The 25332-nt window shown below is 44.2% G+C and overlaps 1 protein-coding gene across 1 annotated transcript; it reads left to right on the forward strand.

Annotated features, from left to right (window-relative positions):
• The first annotated feature begins 305 nt into the window (after positions 1-305).
• Positions 306-16359, forward strand: IL20RB (interleukin 20 receptor subunit beta). Its single transcript, XM_041462210.1, has 8 exons — positions 306-385; positions 2127-2321; positions 7216-7353; positions 8020-8210; positions 11031-11155; positions 14431-14581; positions 15249-15394; positions 16234-16359. Exons 1-8 carry the CDS (start codon positions 306-308, stop codon positions 16357-16359), a joined length of 1152 nt encoding a protein of 383 aa, XP_041318144.1.
• The last annotated feature ends 8973 nt before the right edge of the window (positions 16360-25332 follow it).

The following is a 25332-nucleotide window of genomic DNA, read 5'->3' on the forward strand; positions in this document are numbered from 1 at the left end:
GCCACACAGCTCTAACAGAACAATAGTTCAAACTTCAGAGCTGCCTTATTTATAATTTCTTGGTACAACAAGAGAACAAATTGGTGTTTTTTCCTACTGACAAGTAAATTTTGCCTTTCTTCTGCAAATCTTTCTTTTGCTTCCCTGCAAAAAGCACATTTTCCTATTGCTAATACCATTGAACACATACATGTTTTCCTCTTGGACCTCATGATTTTCCCAACAATAACAAAGTCACTCAGCACAACAGCCACCTTTGGGTTATCTGTACACATCCTGGGTAAAAGGAACAGGAGATTGGGATAATGAAGAGCAAGAAGATAAAAGATGACTTGAAAGGTGTTTCAGAGAACATCCTTCTACCGTGGAAGAAAAACATGCCTAGGTTTGGGAAGTGTTCAGGACCTCTCAGTCTGTCCCAAAGATGGAGAGGAGAAAGAGAAGGGAGGTTGGGAGGGATGCAGGAAGGAGCAGAGGTAGGGCTGGAGGGAGAAGGGAAGTGAGAGGAGGGATAGAAAGGAGGAAAGGGAAGAGAGGGGGTAGAAAGGAAAGGAAGGAAGAAATGAAAGGAAGAAGGGAGATGATGGAAGGAAGGAGACAATGTAGGGATTTTTGTTTTTGCTGCTGCTGCATGTCTGAGAATCTGGAGACATTTGCTTAATGGAATATTATTTTTGTTCTTTCATAAATCAAAAAACCCCACCCTTTCTTTCCTTGGAAAATATGTACTAAACAAGTCTTGACAGATCCCTTTTGCTCACCACTTAAAACAGAAATAATGAATTTGCTATTAAAAGCTCTTAGAAAGGAGATAAATTTATAAGAACTAAAAGCCCCTTCTAAGGTGGCAAGTGGTGAGGAGGAGGAAGTAATTTAGAAGGGAGATTTCTAATATTTGCTTTCATCAGATCTAAAAGCATTTGCTGGGATTTGGTGGGATTGGCTTTTGCTTACATTACCTGTACAGTCAGATTTTCATTTCATTTAAATGAGCTTTTGCAGAACATGAGGAGCTTCCCCCTAAACTTTGCCTTTCCCTTGGCCTCTGAAGGACCCAGCCTGGAGCTGCTGCTGCTGCAGCCCTGGAGCCTGGCGTGGTTTGGGCTCTCAGGTCTCAGAGCTGCAGCCAGATGAAAACCCTGCCTTCACACCAGGTGAGGTGGAAAGCAGCAGACTCTGGAAGATGGAAAACCACAGGATACCTGTGCCTGCACCAAATCAGACCTGGAAACACAATTTCCTGCTCAGCACACAGCCAACACAGCCACCAGAAGAGTGCTATTTGAATAAACTGGAGGACTCAGGTCCCTGCCATCAGCCCAGAGGTGCCAGTCCTTTGTGCAAGGACACAAGACGTGCTATAGGAATATGAGGAATCCTTGCTTGGAAGCACCAGGACTTACCTATCAGTTTGGGGCTGAATGTGGGAAATGGATTTGTAGAGAAATCTCAAAGCCTGACAGAAGGCCCACACAGTGTGCATCTGTATGCAGACCTTGAGATAAGAAATGCTGACTTAGAAATGCCATGGAATAGGACAGATACTATTGAGAGAGAAATGGAAATAGAAACAAGTTTCAAAGGATGGTTTTGTAAATAAGACTGGATACTTTGGAGAAATAGAACTATGAAAGATGCATTTTAGTGGGACCCACAAGAGGTAATTTTAGATGATTGGCTTTGAGGCATCTACAGCATGGTGTGGCTAAAGCTGATAGGCCAAGAAACACTTATAGTATATTGTAATTTATAATGTATTGTAATTAGGAAATGGTTGACTTCTGATTGTGCTGGCCTGAATTTTAGCATCTGTATTGTCTCACCCTTCACATGAGACTGAAAATGGAAAGTTTTTAAAACACCTCTCAGTTGCCCCATCTCTGGGTCACAAAAGGGCTCAATCCAACAGCTGAGCAGAAGAGTGAGCACTTACAGCTGAATGGAAAAACCCAGCACCTCCTCTTTCCTCCTTACCAGCCTCTGTAATCTGTCAGGGAGTGAAGCAGAGTTGCCCCATCCAGCCGAGAGCTGCACAGACCTGCACAGGGCTGCTGGCAGCAATTACCTGGCACTCCCTGCAGCTGCACTCTCCCAAACAGTCTTTGTGCCTCTTTGGCACTCTGCAGGCAGGCAGCAGGAGTTTCACACTGCCCTGCAGTCTCCACTCGCTGCCCACCATGGCTGGCCCAGAAAAGGCTCCCTGGCTGCCAGGGGAAACTCCTCAGATGTGGAACAGGGTGTGAACCTGGGCAAAACCTGAGCAAAATGCCACCAGAGCTCATCTGTCTCTTCCTGTGCACTCTGAGTGCTCCAAATCTCTCAGGTAAATGACTGAAAGATCTTCACTGACCCGATCAGGAGACAGAGAGGCTGTGAGTAACAAAGTCTTTTGTCCTTTTGTTCAAGATGCCTTGGCAGCACTTAAGTTAATGAGTACGAAGTCAGGTGATCTTGAATTTTAATTCTTTTTCTAAAATGAATATCACAATAAGCAAATGAAAAAGGCAATCTGTAAATCCTGTTCTGCAGGTTATTTCTGAAGTCTAGAGAGAAATTTCAGTTTGAAGGAATTTAAGTAATGCTGTATTTGTCTCTGTTCTTTTGCTGTTCTGTGAGAAGCTGAACTCTCAATTCTTCTTTTCAATACTGATCACTGAGCACAGGGATGCTCTGCCTGTGGAGGGGATGCAGGGTCAGAGAGGAAGGGTATAAAGTGCTAATTAATAGCTCAAATTGCTTCCCTGAGGGTCTCCTTCACCCTGGAAGGAGGCTGTACAACTGGTAATCTGCTCCTCCAAGTACATGCTCCACACCAGACCCATGTCAGAGGAGCTTGGTCTCAATCTCCTGACTGCATTCCAATGTTTGCAATCTCAGTTCTCTACAAAGCAAACATGGCCAGTGTGCTTGGGTTTTCCCTGGTCCAGGTTTCCTCAATGTGCCATTTTAGGTTTTGTCGACAACATTCTGGTTGTCTTGTGTTCCTTTTTTTTCCTCTGCCTCAGAAAAAATCTTTTTACAGCTGCCTCACTATTTATAGCTGTTAGATGCTCAGACAGAATCCAGTGACAGCATCAAGTGGTTTCTGCTGGGAAGGTTTATTCTGTGCAATAGGGAAGATTATGACAACCATATTTTAAAAGATGACAGAGCTAGACAATGGTTCTTTAAAGAAATGTGGAGTTGTTGTTACTGTATTTTTGCTCAAGGCTTGGCTACCTGAGTGCTGTTCCAGGCAGGAGCACTGCTGCCTGTGTGGGTGGTGACTGCCAGCCTCACACTGTGACAGAGAGTAGAAAGGGAAGGTGGGATAACTTACACCCTGTCTGCCATTCTCTTGGCCTTGACCTGAGATACAGAAATTCACGTCCCAGTCTCCTTTCTGAGCAGAGAACATTTATTTGGTGGAATGTTAATGCCCTAAGCTGCCCCTGATGCTGTGCAGAGCAGGCTCCCGGTCAGAAGACAGTGTGTTACTGTCTAGCCCAGGACTCTGGGCTTTGGTTCTGGATGCTGGGGACAGAAAAAGCCAAGGGGGATGTAGCAGAGTCTTGCCTCTCGCTGTGAGTTTGGTTAATCAGCAGATGAGGGAGGGATGGCCCCAGAGCCTGCAGGTTGGAGTTCTAGCCAAGGAGATTTTAGCATAATTTATTATCCTTGTGGAAACTGCTGTTTCCAGGACTTAGAGATGTGTGGCTTTCATTTTTAACATTTAGCTAACAAAGAAATGCCTTTCTCTTCTCAGGATGTTATGGACATTATTTTATTGTTACCAGTGTTGAGAATTCTCTTGTCAGATTTTCCTTGACTGAAATTTCCTCAGAGTCAGACCATGCTCCAAGATTCAAAAAGCTGGTGGTATTGTTGTTCTCCAGACTAGCAAAAGAAGGTTAAACAATACAATGACTGGAAGTTAAAAAGCCAATGCTTATTACCACAACAGGAAGGATTTCTCAGCCTTATATATAAAATTTTAAGAGATAGGCCAGGTAAAGCACTCCTGAATACTATACAGCACCAAGTCTGAGGTTGCTGTTTCTTCTTGTGTTTGCTGAACCCCTAAAAAGAGATAATATTATGAACAAAGAGGTAACTGTATTAATATTTTTAAATATTAGCAATAAGTAGACATGATAGTAGTGATGAAGTAACAGCAAGTAATGAGAAAATATTATATTGTTCTATATTCACAGAGCAACAAGGATATTAAAATCTATCCCAGAGGAATGGAACTTTATCAAGGTTTATTTAAGGTATTTTAAACTAAAATGTAAGACAGACAAACGTGCTATGGTTTGACCATGGTTTTTTAATTGTAATTCTCTAACGCAAAGCGAATAAAACCACTAAATTAAAAGGGCCATCACCACTCTAAATGGAAATGTATTCTTTGTGTAACAAATTAAATAGAATATACTGCTGATAGGGTAGGAGACAAAAATGCTATTTACAGAGAAAATATCATTTCTTTGGCATGACTGGAGGCATTAGGGTGAGAGTCAATACCCTGGCTTGAATGCGTAGTTTGGCTTTTCCTGTGAGGCTGCTGGTGGATCCAAAACCAGATGGGAATGTGGCAGCTCTGGGCTCTCAGCCCTCTGGGTCTCTGTCCAGTTGTCTCCTGCTTTGGATGATTATTGTTTCCTTTTCCTTCAAAATGAACAAGCTAGAGCTGCTGGATTATTTCAGCATTCAAACAAAACACTTTATTCTTTGTACTCAGTGCTGTTTATATAACCTAGGATTGTCTTTCCTCCCACTGTTAAATTTGTGTTTGTTACAATTGCTTTTTGGGCTGTTGCAACAGATGGGTGGGAGAAACCATGAATATAATTTGTGTGGCTATGACACAGGATTATGTCCAGGTCAAAAGTACTCTGGAAAAGCATGAACTCCCTCCAAACTGCAACTTTCAGCATCTGAGGCCAAACAGGAACTTAAACCAGAGAACTGCTTTTATAGAGGCATGTACCTTGCCATTGGGTACAGAGCTTCTCCTAATGAAAGCAGGAAAGAATTTCTGTATGAACTTTTCATAATTTCTGTATTTTCATAATTCTGAATTTTCCTAATTTCTATATGAACTTTTGTGGTTCAGCTGAAGTGAGGTGGCAGCCACTGTGCCAGTAGAAGACGTACTCGTTTTGACAAGAAAAAAGTGCACTAAGCCAAGCATAGCCAGGAAATGAAGATCGGTCTCAGCCGGCAGGAAATAACCCTTGGGCCATTACAAGACTGATAGTCCAATCCAGAACTCTCTGCTTTTAAAATAGGTTTCTAGACAGTTTAATAATATAGGGTTTAGCACTATTGAATGCAAAAAAATTTATATCAAAAATGTCCTAAAGTCAAGACTTGAAAAATAGGAAAACCTTCAGTGCAGTTCACCCCTGCTCAGACCTGAGCTTCATTGTGTCTCTGAGTCCTGGGGAGAACCAATGCTTGTTCATGGAAAGGAAATCTGGTATGGAATTCACACCCTCAAGTATGCCAAATCCCAAAACTAACATGGGAACCAAGTGCAAGAAAAAAGTAGCAAGACATCTGGGGCCATCCCTCCCTCATCTGCTGATTAACCAAGAAGCATGGAGAAGCATGGAGTGCACAAGAGACCAAATGGGTGGTTATGCTTTGCTTTCCAACCTAGTTCATGTTGTTCACACATGTGATTCAGACTGTGATTCTGCTGCAGTGTGAAGGTCACTAAAAACTTTGCTTTTTTCATTTTTTAAAGACTGGAAGTACTTTGACTACAGTGCTCTCAGCCTATGGAGCCTGAGCCCACCAGAACTGTGGATCTGGCAGAGAGTGACCATTCCATTGTCTAAAGGACAAGGAAGAAAATTTCTCATCCCAGAGAAACCTGAATTTTATTTCAAAGAGCAGCTGAGTATTGTGTCAATAATGTATGACTTGTGCCAAAGAATCATAAGAGAGTTGGCATAATGATTGCCCACATCATTAGTAATTTTATAAAGATATGATACAGGAAATTAGACAGCTATTGTTCCAGTCATTTAAAAACATTGCTCATGGACTTGTCAGCCTGGTTTTGATCCTGGGTAGAAAAACTGACAATTTGCTGGATAACTTTGTAAACATGGCTCAGAAGAAAACACCCTTTTTAGAGGCAGGTAAAGACTATTGGATGACAAACCTGGTTAAGTGAAATAAATTTAATCAAAAAATAATGTTTAAGTAACACACTGTGATAGCACAGTTACCTTGTTTTGGGGAGAGTGCTCACCAGTGAGCTGATAGAAACCAGTCCATCCATTCCGCCCTCCCAGTGGTTCTTTGGGAACCATTCCCTGCTGAGCAGAGAGAATGGGATTTTCCTGGGACTGGAAAGCAGCAGAAGATAAGTCTGAAAAGTTCCCACAGTGTAGTCCGTGGGGCATCCTGCCTCCTGTGCTCCAAACATTGCCAAGGATCTTATATGAAAATACCCCAGGGTAAAATCAACCACCATCCCTTAGTAATGCTGTGGAAACCTCAGAGGAAAGTAATAATTCCTGTTATAGAGCATGGAATAAGCTTATTCTGTTAATGAACTTTGATCACAGCATACAGGACCCTCCATTGTCAGAATCCTGTTGAAGGAGCTGTCCCAGAGCTGGGATCTCCCTCAGCAGCAAATCCAGCCTGGAAAGGAACAGCACATTTGGAACCACGGCCTCCTTGGAACAGTTTATGGAGTGCAACAGAGCCAAGTCTGGTTTTTGGCTCCATTAAACCCAAATGGAGGGCTTGGCCTTTTCCTCCCATCACAAAAACTGTGGTGGGAAAGATCTGCTGAGGTCACTGTTAGACTGCAATAGACTGCAGCTCTCAGCCTGGGATGGGCAGCATTCATCAGCTTCAGCCAGGCAAGAAATTGTCTGTCCTAAACCAGAACTGACCCAATATTAAAAATGCATCCAATTTTGGAAGCTATTCACTACTTCATCAGGAAGCAGTCCTCACTCACACAGAGGTCTTGGTCAAACTGTTTCAGTGATACAATGAAAAACTGAAATAAGGCAAAGGAGCACTTTTAGCTGAGCTGCTCCATCCTTTCTTCTTCTCTGTAATATACTTCAAACACTGAAGTGACTGTAGTGAAAAGTGGCATGTGCTTCTCTAATGCAAAACACTGTTTTGCACTATTCTTCTAAGCTCCTTCCCCCCCCGCTGCAGTAAACTCTTTTTTTTTTTTTTTTCCTTTCTTTTACTGGGAATTTTAGGAGGAGATGCTTTGTTGCCAGCACCTCAGAGTATCTCCATTCTTTCAACCAACATGAAACACTTCTTAACTTGGAGTCCTGTGATCGTCCAGGGAGCAACTGTGAGATACTCAGTTGAGTTTCAAGGGTAACTACTCAAATTTTTTTTATTCTTTTTGCTTTTTGAACATTGTTTATGTCAACTTTAGGTTCTAAATTGTTGGGTGTCTTGATCATATTCAGTTCACAAGCCTAAGAGAAGTTTAGCACTGTTAATGAGAAAAGAAAAATTCCTTTCGTTCCAATTCTGGGACAGTTTGCAGGTTAATGGATGCTGGAGTAATCCAAGGTGTGATCAATTCCATATAAGAAATCTGCCTCTATCCAAGAATTCAAAAATTAAGAAGATTTGCAACATTTTGTTTAGAAGAGGAAGGCGAAAACATTGAGCTTTATTTCTTGTAAACATTTTAAACATTTGACACCACAGGAGGTTTCTGGTACATCTTGAGCTCTGACTTTTATTACAATATGGCTTTGGGACTGGGAGTGATCAAGTCAGATGAGTGGGCAGGGCTTGCTGCATCAACACTGTGTGGGCTGTCCCCACCTCCCACAACGCCGCATTTGGCTCACGAACCCGCTCGGGGTGGTTTTCTCCAGCTAAGATCCAAAACACACCCACACTGCTTCCAAACACCTGTCCCCAGTGCATCCCAGTGCAGGTTTTACCTGGAAAGAGCCCACCAGCATCCTTGGCTGCATGGATAGAGCTCGTGTCAGACTGCTGCCTGTTGCTTCCTCTCCTCCTCAGGGAATACGAGCGGGAATACGCCAACGGGAGCTGGATTCCCATCTCGGAGTGCTCCCTCACCACAGCCACCGTGTGCAACCTCACCGAGGACATCTCAGCCACCGTGGCCTACAAGCTGCGTGTCAGGGCAGAGCTTGGTGCCACCAGGTCACAGTGGGGCACCACGAAAGGCTTCTTCAACCGCGCCATGAGTGCGTCCGGGCTTCAATGACATCTCCTGGGCTGCACCCTCAGAGCTGGGTGTTGGGGTGGTCTCAGGTGCCTGTTTGTGCCCAGTGCGTGGCAGGCAGAGCACAGATATGCACAGAGCACACCCTGCTTCTCAGCTGCTCTCATCCTGGGTTGGGGGGTTTCCTTCTCAGACAAAGTTCTTGGGCATGAGTTCATCCTGAGGCAGAGCCATAATCATCTGGGCTTGAATTTCAAGGGTTTCAAAGATAAGCAAGATGACTCCAGGAACTTCCTTTTACAGGCTGGTCATTCTTATCCTTAAATTTAAAGGTTTCTGTTCAACCAGGCTTGCTGTCGTTTAATCCAAGCCAGGTAGTCACCTCTGAGAGGTCCAGAACCTGATCCTAAGGGAGCTTTTACTCTAGAAAACAGCCCTGTCATGCTCTTGCTCTATGTGCCTTGTACTGTCCTGAAAATCCCACTCCATGGTTCCCTCTTCCCATCTATCAGGTGACCTCAAAAGAGGAGAGAAAACTGGAACCCACAGCATTAATTTCCTTCTAGCAATGCAGGATGTTTTCTCCACATCCTTCCAAGTCCTGCAAAGCCTGAGGCCCAGCTCAACCCAAGGATTAAATGAGCATAATGTTTCTCTGGAATAATTTCCTCTGTTCTCTGCCATGTAGTCAACAAAAACTGTGGTGGGAAAGATCTGCTGAGGTCACTGTTAAGACTGCAGCTCTCAGTCTGGGATGGGCAGCATTCATCAGCTTCAGCCAGGCAAGAAATTGTCTGTCCTAAACCAGAATTGACCCAATATTAAAAATTCATCCAACTTTGGAAGTTATTCACTACTTCATGATGGAGCAGTCCTCACTCACACAGAGGTCTTGGTCAAAGCAGCACCATCAGAAGTGCCACCTAAGCTGGTGACTGTGTCTCTTTGTGTGGTAGCATAGTCTAGAGAGTGCTTTAGATAAAAAATCCTTCCCTTTTCCAGCAGCTGTGGAGACACAGACAGAGGCACAGACCACACTGTCAGGCAGAGACAGGAGAAGGACATCTCTGAGACTGACAGGAACAAAAGCAGCAGCTTCTCAGGGTTCAGTGAAATATTTGGCAGATTGGTCCTGTGTCTTAGGGACCCCAAAGCAGCCTTCAGACTGAGCTGTGTTCAGAGTTCACAGGCTACAGCTTGCATTGGGATTCAGTGTGAATGTGACAGATGTTTAAAACAGAAAGAAAAGGCACTGCAATTTCTTGTCTTTGTGCACTTTCCTGCTCTGCTGTCACACCTCTTAGGAAGCCTGGCACTGAGTCTGAGAGGAGCTAGGGGATTCAAACCCAGCCCACAGGTTCTGTCCAGGCAGCCAGGGCAGCAGCACAGCCCAGAGCTCCTCCAGACTGCACAGCCCCAGGGCCAAAGGCACAGGGGCAGAAGCACACCGAGCAGGATAACTCATGGAAAACACTTTGAAAAGATCTTCCTAAAGCAAACCATTTAGTCACTCTTCCTGAAAAAATCTTCCTAAAGCAAACAATTTAGTCAGTCTTCCTTCATTTCTCAACATTCAACGAGTTAGTTGGTATCCAGTGTGTCAGCACAGAGCTAGATAAAAATGCTCCTGTTTGTTTGGCAGCGGCAACTTGCAATGTCCTTTTGTTAATACATTAGCACAGTATTTGCTTTTAACCACCAAATGATAACAGGGTTTTTTTTTTTGGTTTTTTTTTTGTTTTTAATTTTGAGATGTGGTGCTAAGGAGATTTTCACCTTTTTTATTTTTTTCAGCTTTTCATTTAGAAGTACAAAGTAGATTTCCAGGCCTCCCATTTTTGGCACATCATGTACATGCTTGGATTTTATGTTTTCATATTGCTCAGTATTAGTGGCAATTCACTGGATGTAAGAGCAAATTCTATTAAGAACACCTCTTCTATATGGCACCATGCATCACTCTCCTTGTTTTCTTGAAAGCAAAGAAGTTGAAACATGTTTCAGCTACAGCAGAGTGGTAAAAATTGGCATAGATAAGTGTGAATAATGGCACAGATAAATAGTGCAAACATGATCTCTGCACTGCCTTGAACTTCCCAGTTCATAAATGTTCATAAATGTACAGTGCACAGTTTCATCTATGCTCGATTGATTCTCATTATTTCACTCATATTCCTCACAGCAGAACCCCAGACAAAACCAAGATTTGAATATCAAAGTAAGCAGGAAGCAAATCGCCTAAAGATTTACTTGCATACATTTGCAATACCTGAAGTCACAGCAGATCATCAGCCCAAGTCTGTCTAAAACCATGCAGATACTAAAAGAAAATCAGGATTCATGTGAATTACCCTGAGGCTCGTAATGTTTTTCCTTCATCTTTGAATAACTGCCAAAATTCCCATGAAAAGCAGTGGTTTTCCAGCTCCTCTTCTGTGTGGCAGAGCTGATCTTGCCCAGGAGCACAAGAGCTGACCTGATCTGTTGTCCCAGCTTCTGTGGCCCCGCTGGTTCTGCTGCAGTTGTTCTCGTGGCACCCTCAGGCCAAGCAGCTCCTCCACTGCTGGAGGAGAAAATTCAAAGCCTTTCAAGTTCTGTGCAGCTCAGCTGTTGCCAAATTCGCATTTGCAATGACAGCCATGGTCCTTCTCCTGCTGAAAGTCTGCTCCTGTATTTGGACACACAGGGAGGAAGAGCAGAGAGGTTCCTGCCCCGCTGAAGCTATTCTTGCAGACTGATGTTATTCCAGTGATGACGGCAGCCTCTCTTCCCCTCCTGTCTGGACAGAAGGGGGGATTTCAGGGCTGTCTCTGGGTGGTAATGGTGGTCTCTGTGTTGGCAGCTTCCCTGACCCCACCCCTGCTGAGGGCCGTGGCAGACGGGCACCATTTGCTGGTGGAGCTGGCAGACATGGGACCCTCCTTCCAGTTCCGGGTGCTCTACTGGAGGAAGGGCCAGGAGAGCAGGGTGAGTTTTACCATCAGGTTGTAGGAAATAACTAAGAGTGCCCTGAGGGATGCACACTGAGCCTGTTTGCCAGTCCCAGCTCCTGCTGTGGGGCTGAAGGACCTGCCTGGAGTGGATTGGTGCTGTCTTACCCTGCACACACCAGGGGGTTGCTGTGGGCTCCTCATAGAGAAGTTTGTCTGTTCTTTCCACATCTCCTTCTCTGGGAAAAGGAATCCCCTCACATACCTCAACTACAGCTAGAAGCCAGAAGTCAGGAACCAAAGGCGTTTGTGCTGACTTCTCCCTCTGAACTTCATCTGCTTTACTCGGACTGGGATTAAGGTGTCACACTGAGGTGCTGACAAACTATTCTCAGTTTTCTGAGCAAGAAATTGCAGCTTTAGTAGTCCTTGATGGATTTTTGTTCCATTAATTTATCTGTTCTTGCTTTCAATCTGTGTAAACTTCTATTTGTACAGCTTCCTGCAATGAGCAATTCTGCACCTTAACTCCTGTGCAGTCTCAACCTTGATTTGGGGATGAGAGAGAAAACAATTATTCCCCATTCACTTTCCCTACCACTCTATTAGTTTCATATTCTGTATCTTTTTTCATCCAAGGACTCCCAGACTACTGAGCTGTTCCCTGTGGAAGCCCTCACAGCTATTTTTGTCTTTACCAGGGTGGGCAGGGAGAAATCTGCAGAGTCCAAGGTGCAGGAACACTCTGTGTTAGCACCATGAAACAAAACAAGTCTTCCCACTCCCTTGTCTCTCCAGCAATTGTTGATGTGACTACCACAGAGCTGACAATCCCATGGAACTTGAACCCTAGGCTCCTGTTTCTGAGGGAGGATGCTGTGAAAATGTAGGAGAAAAATTCTCATGAGCAAAATTCCACATTTTTTGGGGTTGAATTGCATTTGTTGCTTTATTACCAGATCCTGTGTTCTTCACAGTTGTCTGTCATCTTTGCTATTGTGAAGTGGGTTTTTAGTACCACTAACAAGTATCAGTTTTCATTATTCTTCCTGATCACCTCTGCTAATACCAAGTCCCCACCATGACTTCCTGCCACTCTCAATTAGCAATTTACTCATACAAAAGTCTTTAGCCTAAAAAGAGGCATCAGGAGCAGGACTGCCCACTGTAAGATCCAGCTATATGAGATCAACCTTGTCCATGGGCTTTCTGACACCTTAAAAACAAGCAATAGGTTTTATCTATAGGTTGTGTTTTATTAATAAAATATTAAATCTTCTTCAGCATGTGATCTTAATGACCTCAACATTAATTCTAAATTTCAGAATACTTTCTACCAACTGGACTGTTGCAAACATTAATTTTGCTGTCAATACAAGTCCTATGCTGGGACTCTTATAATTTTTTTTAAATTATTTTTACATTTGACATGTCTTATTTGATGTTTTTGCGAGAGATCACCCCAGGTAGTTATAGACCTGATTTTGTCCTTGAAATCTTTTCAAACTAATGGCTCTCCATATCATGCATCTGTGGAGAAGGCTATTTTGATGGTGGGAAGGACTTGCCCTGCCAGGGGAGCCCTCCTGGCCTGTAGGAGTTTCCCATATGTGTGGAGCTGGAGGCTGATCAGGCCTTCTGTGAGAACAGGTTTGCATCTGCAGCACAGCAAGAGGAGCAGCTGGGGAGCTGTTAGCCATCCTCTCATGGCTGGGGACACTGGAAACAGCAAGTTCATTTTGCTAGCAATGAATGCAGACCTATTTGTGGCAATAAAAGAATGTACTGCTGCATAGGGCTCTCCTCGGCCTGGTTTTGGGGTGTCCCCTGTGGGCTGCCATGGGTCCAGATAGCTCAGTCCTGTTCAGCACAGCCTGTCCGGGCTCCAGGCAGCTCCCAGCCACAGGCAACCTTAGCAAGCTCTGCTCGTAAGTGAGATCAGCTCTTTAGTGATCATCAGCTCTTTGTGAATTCAGCTCTCGGCCTGCCGAGTGCCTTTGGCAGACGCAGGGAGAGAGAGGAGAAGGCTGTGTGAGGTTCCACAGAGGTGTCCTTTATTGATCTTCTGCAAAGGACTCAGGGACAGCTCTTCTGACAAACTGGGCAAAAGTAGCTCTTTACATAGGGTACAGGAGTTTTAGGAATTGTCCAATAGTAAGGGTCAAAGGAAAGTGAGCTATAGTCTTACAGAGAGATAAGCAAGGGTCCGAAGGAGGGGAGAGGGGCTTCCAAGGTGCAGTCACCATGACTCTGCCTTCCCTGTCTCAGCCTGCTGCCTGCCAGGGAGGCCGTGCAGGCCCTGTGCCTGCTGCACTGCTGCTCACACGCCCTTTCCATTTGCTGCAGTGTGGCACACACCAAACTCACTGACCCCTCACTAGCTGGTCCATTCCCTCTCTGAGCTCTCTGGCACAGCTCTCACACTCCTGTCACAGCATGGTGATGGTTTTGGCATCCATCACGCCCAGAAAAAGCCCAGATCAGTCGAGGCTTCAGACATCCCCTCCTAGCAGGGTACCAGGCTCTGATCTAGGGTTGTGGCCCAGCATCATCATTATGATTCTTTGGCTTACAGCTCCTTCCTTCCACCCCTCCTGCCCTTCCCGAGGTGTGTGGGCTCATTCTGCACCCCACTGTGCTTTGTGTTGGCTGCTTTCATCCTCCTTTTGTCCTGCTCACACAGGCTCAGACGTGCCCTGCTGCTCCCTCCTTTCCTCGCTGGACAAGCATCATGGTGATGCCAGATCTTTTCATTTTCCCTTTTCTATGTCTCTGTATCCTTTACACAAATTTTTGGAGCTCTGTAGCCTGTTTTTGCATTCCTAGCTGGTTTTCCCAGTGTTTTTCCCTGCCCTGAGGCATAAGACAAAATATGTTCCAAAGCCTCCATCCTACCTTGGTTTTCCCTGGGAACCAAGGCCAAAAACAGCTCTTGGAGACACATTTTCACCAAGAAACTTCAGTTCCACCTGTGGGAGGGAGGATTTAGAAGGGGCCTGAACTTGGGGGACGGGGGGTGGAGTTGCATCACCACTCCTCCTCTTAATTGATGCTTTTTTCAATGTTGCTAATTTACTAAATTTATAAATCTGTATTCAGCCTGTGGAGAGTGGGTTTTTGTGGGCATTTTCCATACCTGTCCCTGGAGACCTCCAATAAAGACCAACCTTTGTATTACCTCCTGTACTAATATTATCTCAAAGCGTGTGTTGTTGTATTTCCAGGTTCTTTAAGGCACCAATGGTAGGGCTGCTCTCTGATGGGAGATCCCTGCCCCGTGCCCTGATGCTTTGTGTTGTGGGGCTGTGGCAGGTGCAGCAGAAGGTGCTGAAGGAGGTGAGCTCCGTGGTTCACCTGGACACCATGGAGGCAGGAGCTGAGTACTGTGTGAAGGCTCAGACACACGTCCAGGCCATCAACAGGAGCAGCAGCTTCAGCCCCACGCAGTGTGTGAGGGCTCAGGGTAAGAGCCAGCCCTCCCTCCTGCCCCCTGCCATGCCCAAAGCTTGTGGGAAATTAATTTGTAGAGAATTTTTTAAGTTAGCTTCTGATATAGTTGGCTTCTGATTGTGATGGCATGAATTACACCATCTGTATTGTCTTACCCTTCACACAAAATTTAAAAATAGAAAAAAAATTAGAATAAAATTTAAAACAATTAAAATATTAAAATAAAATATTATTTTAAATTAAAAAATAAAATAAACATTATTATATTATTATAATATTATTATTATAAAAATAATTCAAACTAATAAAGAATACATAGAAAAATATATATAAATAATATTATAATTTAATTTAAAAACAGAATAAAAGTTTTTAAAACACCTATCATTTACCCCATGTCTAAGCAAAAAAAAAAAAAAAAGCTTAAGCCAAAAAATGCTCTTCCTTTTGTTTCCATCCCGAACCTCCTGCCTGGTTTGCAAACATGCTGTGTTTGTTCCTTGGGAGAGGAACAACAGGAAGGGTCAGGAGCACAGCCCCCCAGCCTGGCACTGGAGTTTGCTGGGGAGGGATGTCCCCAGGGTGGGCGGAGGAGCAGCCACACAGGGCTCAGGCTGGCTGCAGTGAGTGCCTGCTCCCTGCAGTGTCTCTGAGAAGTTTTGCTGCTCTCTCATTTCCAGGTGACAAATCCATGTGGCTGGTTACTGCCCTCATCTCCTCTGCTGGCTTTGCTGTGGCTGCTTTGACCCTGCCTTTCCTTACCTGGAAAATAAGTAAAATCTTCCAATACTCCTGCTGCCCCACTGCTGTCCTGCCAGACACACTGGTAACTTTTTTTATTGTGCTTTATTGGTTTTTAGCATGCTGGGTATTCACAGGAGCATGGGACAGGCAGAAAAAGCAGATTGCCAGGAAGCCTTGCCCTTTTTATATCCCATTGATTCAGAGAAAAAAAGAGTTCAGTGCTTTGATTTCTACACACCCCACAGGGGTGTCCCCGTGCAGGAAATGATCCTCTGGCTTGTCCATGCCATAGGTCCAAGAAGCCTCAGCAGCTCCTCCTATCTCTTCCCTCCACACTGCTGCATTTTCAGAATCACAGAATCAGAATCTGAGCTGGAAGGGACCCACAAGGACCAACAAGTCCAGCTCTTAAGTGAATGGCCCATATGGGGATCAAACCCACAATCTTGGCATTATCGGCACCATTCTCTAACCAGCTATGGCAGTACCAGCAACTATTCAGGGCTATATAGAAAAGAAGGGAAATAAAAGGCCATTGAATGTGAAAGGCTTTTTAAAAATCCCCTGGTCAGGGAAGATGCTCCTGGTGCTTCAGGGAAAATGGCTTGGGAGGCAGGGACTGACCCTGCCTGAGCAGCTGCTCCCTGAACCAACCAGCTATGTCACTGTCAACACTGCTCCACGTCCCCTGCTACCCCTCTGAGCTTCTCAGCATCTTGCTAAGGAGAAATCAATCAACAGCTCCTCAGGAATATGTGAGAATGTCCAGTTCAAGTGAGAATGCAGGTTAGCAGCTTCTGTGGCTGTGGGTTCTCTGGGCAGCTGCGGCAGGAAGGATGAGAGGAACACTTTGTGGGAAAAAGGACAAGCAGCCTAACTCAGCAGCCTGAGGGTGTTTGAGGGAGTGCATTTGTTTTCCAGAAGGAATCAGAGCACCCCACCCAGCTGATCCTGCGGGGCAGTGAAGAAGCTGAGCAATGTGACCTGATGGTGGTTGTAATGCCCTCAGAAGAAATTCTCCAGCTGTGGATTCAAAAAACACTTTAGAGCAGCCCAGAAAACAGACAGCCCCTTTGTAGCATCTTCATCCATCTACATCAAAAGCAAGTAAAGGTGGCAGCTGCCAGTTCCTGTCCTTGTCCTTCACACCCTTACCCAGGAGCAGACATGGGGTGACCCATGCTCCCTTTTTCAGCCACAGTGCTGCTCCCAAGGCAGAGCTGACCAGAGCAACACCTGGAGAGTCCAATCCCTCACTCCAAATCATTTCAGCCTCAGTGTTTTACCTCAGTAAGAGCTTCTTACGTGGCTAAGCCAGCTGGAATGACCAGGGGGAAAAAATGCAAACCCTGAAGTGAGGTCATGTTCTTTGAAAAGGGCATGAGGGGATGTGGCATCCTAATCTGTGCACATGACTGTCACAGTGCTGGTGCCACCAAAACTTACAGACAGCACTGTGAGGGATGCCTGGCTTTCACCAGTGCTTTGGAAGGAGTGATGTGGGAAACAGCCAGATTTCAGAAATGCTTGGAGCGAGCTCTGCAAGACCAGAAGCATCACTGACAGTGTGCAGCTCCAGTATCACCCAGTCAGGGTGTCAAAAATGCAAAAGCTGTGTATACATGAAGGAAAAAACAGGACCTTTAGGGAAAAGAAAATAAGGGGTGAATTATTTAAATGAGAAAGGGTTGGAGTAGAGAAAGATTGGGAAAAGACAGAGAAAGGTAGGCTCCAGAAATAGTAAAAGAAATGGGAAAATAATAAAAAAAAGATGTGTGAATAGTGGTCAGGATTTTCCTGGGTGCTTGCTGGGTATCCCTGTGGTTCAACACCATACCTGAAACAGAACAGTGATTATTTCACACCAGGCAGATGTGTTGCTCTGGTCAAAAGGGACAGAGTGAGGGGTAAATGCAGTTCTTATCTTGGCAAACAGAGGAATATCAGGCTGGATGGACCAAGCATCACAGCATTGCCACTTAGTGACCATCCCAGGCCTGACAACACCATTATCCTCCAGGCACCTTGTCCTCTTGAGGAAGGAAATTGCAAAAGACAAGAGAAATTCCTTCTAAATACAGATAAAATACAGGTGTTATGTATATGGCAATTATGGCTGTCATATTGGAAAAAAGCAATTTTTTCACCTGTAAAGCAGAGACTTGTGTCAGCAGGGCATGAAAAGACATTGATCTGAGAAGCTCTTTTCAAAAGCTCTCCGTGATTTTAATGAAATGCCAGACATCTCAAAGAATGCACCTTTTCCAGCTCCATTCTTGCAACCTTGTGTGAGGCCATCGGGTGGCAACAAAGCACCGTGGAAAGGCAGAGTTGGCTCAGGAGTCTGTACCTGCGCTCTGCCCGGGCAATGGGATCCCTGGCTCCTGGCCAGTCCTTCATTTTCCTGTTGCAGCCCACTTGTTTGGTGTATTCCTGTCTCATTAGCTTCTTTCTGGACAATATTGGAGTGCAGTGCTTTGGTGTTGAATTGTAAGATGGATATTGCTGAATATTGAGCAAATTATAGGGTGAGAAAATCCATGCAGGTCTGGGCATTGAAGACTCAGTGTTCCTCATTAGTTTGTTGATAAATAGCTGGGAAATACCTGGCTACAAGCACCCATGAGATGCTGGGCCCAGAGACGATTTGGAAGCAAAGAGGAAAAGGGCATTTTCATGGGCAGAAATTACAAGTGCCCAGCAGGTCTCACCCTCCCTAAACCAAGCTGGGCAGCAATGGCAGCCAAGCAGGGAGTGATGCTGGCAGTGAGCTGCAGTGTGTTTGGGAAGCACAGACAGCACAGAACTTCAGCTCCTTGCAGGGCCAAGGCCTCTTGGGCAAATAGCCCTTTGCACAGCTTTGAATTTTCAAGGGCAGCTCCACATGACAGAGGTCTTGGTAGTGGGGCTGGTTTAGGGAGCTCCCATGCCTAACTATCCTTATTTTATACCCCACTGATCCAGATGAGTTCAGTGCCTTGATTTCTACACACCCCACAGGGGTGTCCCCGTGCAGGAAATGATCCTCTGGCTTGTCCATGCCGTAGGTCCAAGAAGTCTCAGCAGCTCCTCCTATCTCTTCCCCCCCACACTGCTGCATTTTCAGAATCACAGAATCAGAATCTGAGCTGGAAGGGACCCACAAGGACCAACAAGTCCAGCTCTTAAGTGAATAGCCCATATGGGGATCAAACCCACAATCTTGGCATTATCAGCATCATTCTCTAACCAGCTATGGCAGCACCAGCAACTATTCAGGGCTATATAGAGAAAAGAAGGGAAATAAAAGGCCATTGAATGTGAAAGGCTTTTAAAAAATTATTTTCATGTGTATTTTCCAGCTGCACATTAAGGATAGAGCATATGTTTCTTCCTCACTTGCAATAACAGATTTTATGTCCTTCCTCATTGCCAATAAAGCAGTTAAACTGTTGTAGAAAACTGCACAGACAACATTAAACAAAAGAAACACCCAAGAAAAAATTCTTAAAATGGGGACATGGGAGAGAACTGTGTAACTGCCACTGCCTCCTTAGCAGACTATTCTCAATTTACATCAGGATATTCCAGTTTATGGCAGCTTGAAGCCAAATTTGAGATGGTGATTGAAAATCCTTTTCAACCTCCTCCTTTGGAAGAATGTGCTGCATTTTGTTAAGCCTGAAAATCATGGTAGAGAACAAGAGCAATTCCCCTGCCTGCCACGTACACAGGGGCAGGGTGGCACTGGTGCAGGCAGCTGCCATCACTGACTCCTTAATTCATTTTCCTGCTATCCAAAAGTTAATTTTGGCATGGTAAACACTGCCTTTGATAACTGATTTTGCTCCCACCACCACAAAATCACCTTGCAAAAAGGCCCAGACCATTCACCACAGTGAAGGATGAGTATGTGTGAGCTTTGCTCTGTGCCTTCCCCTTCATGAGGTACCAAGTGGCTCCATTTCTTTCAAAATAAACTTTTCTACTTTTCTCAAAAAGTGTTGCATGGAAATAAAGCACAAACCTGCATCATCTTCTGAGTGAGTTTTGGTTTTGTGCTCCATTACCTGTGGCATGCGAGTCCAAGTCTTTTTATGAAGACTTTGTAAGAACAGAAGAAGTGGTAATTAGAACAGTTTCAAAGAACAAATTATGAAGATCAGCATAAAAACTGTGGATTACCTGAGAATCTGAGCAGAGTTACATATTGCTGCACTGACAAGAAAGCAAGGAATTCAATTATCTGTTCCATGACACTAACAGCCTGGAATATAGGGTAATTTTTCCTCTGAACTATATTTCATTAGAAGTATATTGCTTTTTGCAATTTTTATTCATTTCTCTCTCCAATCAAAATGAGATCTTTAACTTGATAAATTACCATTTTACATGTTTCCTGCATTATTACTTTATGTTTTGTCTCTTTTCTTACAAAATCTAGAGGTAACCAAAAGCACTACTTTGACTGCAAATCAGTTCCATTTCTTGTGAAGGTGGTACTCTATCCTGCAAATAAACTGCTACAAAAATAATAAACATCCAAACCAGAGACAGATATTTATTGCTTAAAGAATTTGCCTACAGATGATTCTGTTGCTATTACAGTGTGAAACAGCAGAAACAGAAAATTACTCAGCTCACGTCTCTTGTGGTGTTTCTCAATAAATGGAACTATTAAAAAAAATCAGAAATTACTAAATCAAGACATAAAAGCAATTAAAAGACGGCAAGGTTAAGTGAAATTGCCCAAGTAAATACTGCACACGGAGCCCTAATTTGGTTTCCTGCCGTGCATGGGCTATAATTTAGCTGTTACTACAGAAATGGCCCCATCTGAGGATTTTAATGTCCATGATTTGCTTGGGATCAACTCAGAGCTTCAATAAGAGCCAAGGACATGCTGTCCCCATGCAGGCAGTGGTCCTACCACACACACCCTGCCCACCCCACAGCCCCCAGGCAGGGCTGGTGTTGCTTTGGTTTTTTGAGTTTTTCTAAGCCTTCTGATGTTTATATTCTTGTAACAAACTTTCTCACAGACTTTATGTAAATAATTAATTGTTTTGCATTCTTTTCTGGAGGAAGAGAAATTTGATGGACTGTTGGTTTGTCCAGTGTCATTGGAGAGGTGGCACTGTCATCCTCCAATCCACTGTCACTTTTGAAAATCTATAAATGCTGGAGTCAGGAATTAAACTTCCCTTCTTTTTACCTTAGAGATTCCAGTGTCCGCGTTGGTTCATTTTGTGTCTTAAAGCAACAGGCTGGCAGCAGCTTCCACTGGATTCACACATCCTCAGTGCTGGAATCCAGCAGAGACATGGGGACACTGCCAGACTGAGCTCTGCTGGTCTGACTGCATTTCATGGGGTTAAGGGTGACTTCAGGAGGGTCTCAGGCAATATCTGCATTTTAAAAATATTTTTTATCATTTTTTCTTTGATCAGACATCTGAATCAAGAGTGTGAGGCCTATTTAAAGACTGAGCACAGGTTTAAATCAATACATTCTACCTAAAGTCAAACAATTCCCATTTGGCAGAGCTATTTCAACTGAGTGTCTCTATCAGTATCCAATCCTGCAGTCTCTGTTAAGGGTGTTGTATTAACACATAAAAATTCCAGGGGTCTGTGAAACCTGGATGGTTTGGGTACCATCAGTAGAGCCCATGGTGGAGGAAAGGAAAGTCTCTTCAAAGATGCACACAACCTCAGAGGTCAAGTGGAGAGGTAGAGTGTTCCCTACCTGAGATGTTGCAGGATACTGAGAATAGAAAGGACTTTTCCCCATCCAAAACCCAGTCAAGGAAGGGGTTGGAAAGAGGAAATATTCATGACCAGCTGTGAAGCTGGAAATACAGCTCCCAAGCTGAGCAGTCTGTATGATGCTGCTGAACTTCTCCCTCCTGTAGCTTCATTCCCATTTAAGCTCCCAGAAGATTCATAACATTTTCCCTTTGAAGAATTGCTCTCTCATTTTGCCCCTTTGCTGAGGTCAGAGAGTTCATGTAGACCTGTGAGAGTGGTCTTTGATACCAGCCAGCTGCAGCTCTGTACTTTTATCTTATTGTGGTCTCCAAAGCAGCCTTCCACTGCACCAGCCCTCCCTGCTCTCTGCTTTCTCTCTGCTCAGTGTCCTGCTCGTCCTCCAGGTTGCTCATCTATCTCCTCCCTCCTGCTGCTCTCCAGACAGGCTGATGGCTAGCATTTTCCCTCTTTCTGCCAAGTCCTGGCCTGGACTCCCTCTTCTGCCATCTGCTACAACTTCATTGTGAAATTCCACATTGTTCAGAGCCACACTCTGCTGGGTTTGGTGCTGCCTCACATGTCCCTCAGTTTGGAGGATGTCTCTCCCCATGACACTTTGTGCCATTTTGGGGCAGTCTTACCCAGGCCTTCTCAGGCAGTTTGGCATTTTCTTAGTCACTTCTGCATCCTCATTTTCCTCACTTTTCCTTCGATGCACTGTGAAAAGCTGTCCCCAGCCAGGCAGGAGCTTTCCATGCACCAGCCTGTCTTCTGCCTGCTGACCTTTTCTCTTCCCCTTGGAACAGTTATGCAATTACCTGTCTTTGCTCTGGAGAGACATCTTTGCCACTACGTTTTGCTTTCAGTATTGATCTCTTGATTTTTAGTTTGGTTGCTTTGTCTTCTGCTCTGCTCCTGAGGGAGAGATTTCTGCTCAAATTGAGGTTTGCTACTGAATGGTTTAAAACCTGCTGGCTGTATGTATAAATTTGCTGTGCTCTATAACTTCTCTCTCAATGTAGACCAAATGCAGTGTCCTGTTACATTCAGCTCCCAGAACCAGCCTGACCATCCTGCCTCCCTGTGGCAAGCAAAGCTTGCCCTCACCTTCAGCAGCACTACCCTGATGGGATCATGGGCACATCCCAGGGGCTCTTGGTGCCCTGGCTTGGAATACACCCCCAGGGACACCATGTGCACCCATTTTCTGCATGGCCTCATCAAAAAGCCATCCCTGCACCTAAGAAACCTCTTCTACTCTGCTCTGGTAAAGTCTATTTCCCCAAGTGCATTTTGCACAGGGTCCAATTTCTGCAGAGAAGATACAGAAATATGAAGCTTTGGGTACAGAGCTTGCTCAAACAAATCTCCCTGATCACTCCTTTCTGAACTAAAATCCCACTGCAAATCATAATCTACTACTTAAAATGCCTGGACATATGGAACAATCCTAATTATGGGGAAAAATACATGAACATACAAATAAGCAACATTATTCTTCATATAAATGACACCAAATGCACACAGTTTACTCCTTTGCCAGGCAGAAACTGAACACTATAAACATTTAAATGTTCTAGCTTCTGTCCCTAAAAATACATTGATAAGAGAAGGGAAAAAATGTCTTTAAAAACACAACAAGGAAGTAATATAAATTAATTCATCTGTAGTTACTGGGTTAGGCACTTCCAATAGCACAGTGGGATATGACAATATATAACTTTGTATGAATATGGAAATCAGATGCCTGGGTTATAAACGAGCATGTTTGAGTAATGAGCCCTTTGACATTTCTCAGCACTGCTCTGTTTGTTGTGGCCAGTTTTGCTCTGGGGCTGCTTTCATGCCAGGCCAGGGTGCCCAGGAATATTGAAAGACTCACGAGCTGCCATTAAGGCTTTGATGTGCAAGAATGCTTCTTTAATTGCAGCAATAAAGAATGAAGTGGGTTCTGCTTTTAGAGCTCTTCTTAAGTGGGCCTGCAGCTCCTTGTAACAGCTTAGACATATCAAAGTTAGCCTTAACAAAGAGTACTAACTATTAATTAAACTTTCATCTTAATCCAATCCAACTGTCAATTGTGAGGAAATAATTCTTGGAACTCTAAGACAGAAAAATTTCTAATTCAAGATCAAAAGTAGGATAGTATGATACTCAATTCACTCCCACAATAGGTGGGCACATGTAAATAGCTTGTTGGGAATTGCCTCAGGAATATCGTGCTTGCTGAGCCCTGACCTTTTGGACTGCCTCTTCAGGCCACTCAGCCAGCCAGCTCCCCCAGACACGAATCAAGGCATGACTCAGACCTGTCACTTCTTTTCATCTCCCTTCCTCTCCACCAGCTGCTGGAAGAATTAAATGCAGATAGCAGATGAGTGTAAATCTGCTGGCATGCCAGTCCCACCCAGCTCTGACACAAAGAGCAGTGCTGGCTGATGGATCTGCTGTGTTTGGGACACTCAGGGAGCCTGTGTGCTTCAGGAGGGTGCCTGCAGTGCCACAGCCAGGATGGGCAATGCTGACCCCTGATCAGAGCAGGGCCCCTGCAGAGGGCACTCAGGGATGGCTTGTCTACTGCCCAGTGATGCTGGACCAAGGAAATTTTTATGGGAGAGGCAACAGTTTGTTTTACCACTTTCATTTCTGTCAAGACTGGTAAAGGTCTTTGCTACAGTACTGTCAGAAAACATTTTTTTGCCTGGTTGCTTTAGGAACAGGGAGAATTTCCTGAGCAATCTTCTTGTCCTTGCCTAAATGCCCACAAGCAAAGTACGTGAAAGACACAAGTCATGAGTTAAAGTGAAGACCAAGATTTCCTGTGGTATCAATATTCAGCCCACCTTCATGTGGACCCCTGGGGGTTGTCCGTTTGCTGAGGGCTTAATTTCTGTCAGAAAATCAGGATTGTCTCTTAGCAGCATCTCTGAGATGAGCTGGACTGTGCAGCCCAGCCTGTGTGCTCAGAGTGCCAAGCATCACTGCTGAACACAGACTGCTTTGGGCCAGAGCTCTGAGGAAAAGAGAAAAACTGGGGTGAAAACGGCAAAAAGGAGCCTCAGTCTGGAGTAAACACAAACTTCCCAGCTGGGTAACACAGTCTGGGGAAATATAGACAGTGTTTCCATCCCAACCCTCTTCTCCAAATATAAAAATAAAACCCGTTAAGTGACTGAGGTAAGGAGAAATTTCCCATTCTGCTGGACAGAGCAGAGACAGGGGAAGTGTATTGGGGGCACAACCAATCATTCATATTTATCCTGGAAAGAGAGCAAGGGAAAGATGAGCTGTGCAGAGCTCTATGTCAAGGGAAGGAAATTCCAACTAGAAAAGGAGATTTTGAGCCATTTGCAAGACAAATGAATTGAACAAGTGAATGCTGTGGCTCTGTGGTGCTGAGGAAAAGCAAAGAAGAGCTGCCAGGAGGGGTCCAGTCCAAAGTGGCAGGAGGAGCTGGGAAATCCAGTCCAGTGACAGATGAAAAGGACAAAATAAACATATGAGGAAGCCCAGGAGGACAGAGCCATAAGAAATGAAAATTTAAATAAAAGCTATAGGGGTTTAAAATGTTGATTTAAATCCAGCATATAATCCCATGCATTTGACATTGCTGGTTCAAATAAACACCCAGACTGAGCTCACCATGTCCCCATCAGCACCAGAGGACCCAAAAGTAGGGCTTCCTCTCACTTTAGTGAATGGTGCCTCTGTTTTCCACTAGTGAAAAACAAAGCCTGATTGAAAGATTCCTTTTGCAAAAGCTATCAGTATTTTAAATCCTCCCAGTCAAATTGGTTTTGTACACAGTAAACACTGAGTAATAACAATTTACACTGATCCTGTAAGAAATACTAAAGGAAGAGGGGTTACTATAACCTGGGAAGGTAATTTTTCTCACAACATCAAAGAAAAGTTATTGTTGCAAAAAGGTTTTTAAAGATTCTTGTAGCCACAACCTGAAAACTACATCTCTGTAGCATTCAAACTCTTCTAAGTTATCATCAAAGATAATACCACATAAATACTACTTAATCCAGGCATCTGAACTGCCTTCTGCAACATATGCATGATCTTTCCATTTTTATACACAACAAATCTGATAAACAGAGATTATATAAAGAGAAGTCATTGGAGTATTACCGCATGAGCATAGCACAGAATAGTTTCCTTCTTCTCAAGTAATCCCAATAATGAAAAAAAACAAACTGGTTTCCTTAAGAAAAAGAAAATTACATTAAAAATTCTCTGACTGAGCCTACTTTACTTTCTGTTCAGTTTTTTTTAAATGCTT

This window comes from Pyrgilauda ruficollis, unplaced genomic scaffold (genome assembly GCF_017590135.1).
Source record: "Pyrgilauda ruficollis isolate IOZ18807 unplaced genomic scaffold, ASM1759013v1 scaffold16, whole genome shotgun sequence".
Taxonomy (NCBI): Eukaryota; Metazoa; Chordata; class Aves; order Passeriformes; family Passeridae; genus Pyrgilauda; species Pyrgilauda ruficollis.

What these genes read in the sequence shown, in the direction of transcription:
- IL20RB (XM_041462210.1), top strand. Translation starts at nt 306, where the DNA reads ATGAAGAGCAAGAAGATAAAAGATGACTTGAAAGGTGTTTCAGAGAAC. An exon ending in TGGAAGAAAAACATGCCTAG is followed by an intron (nt 386 to 2,126) that starts GTTTGGGAAGTG and finishes GGCACTCTGCAG; the next exon opens with GCAGGCAGCAGGAGTTTCAC. An exon ending in GGAAGGGCCAGGAGAGCAGG is followed by an intron (nt 11,156 to 14,430) that starts GTGAGTTTTACC and finishes GGGCTGTGGCAG; the next exon opens with GTGCAGCAGAAGGTGCTGAA.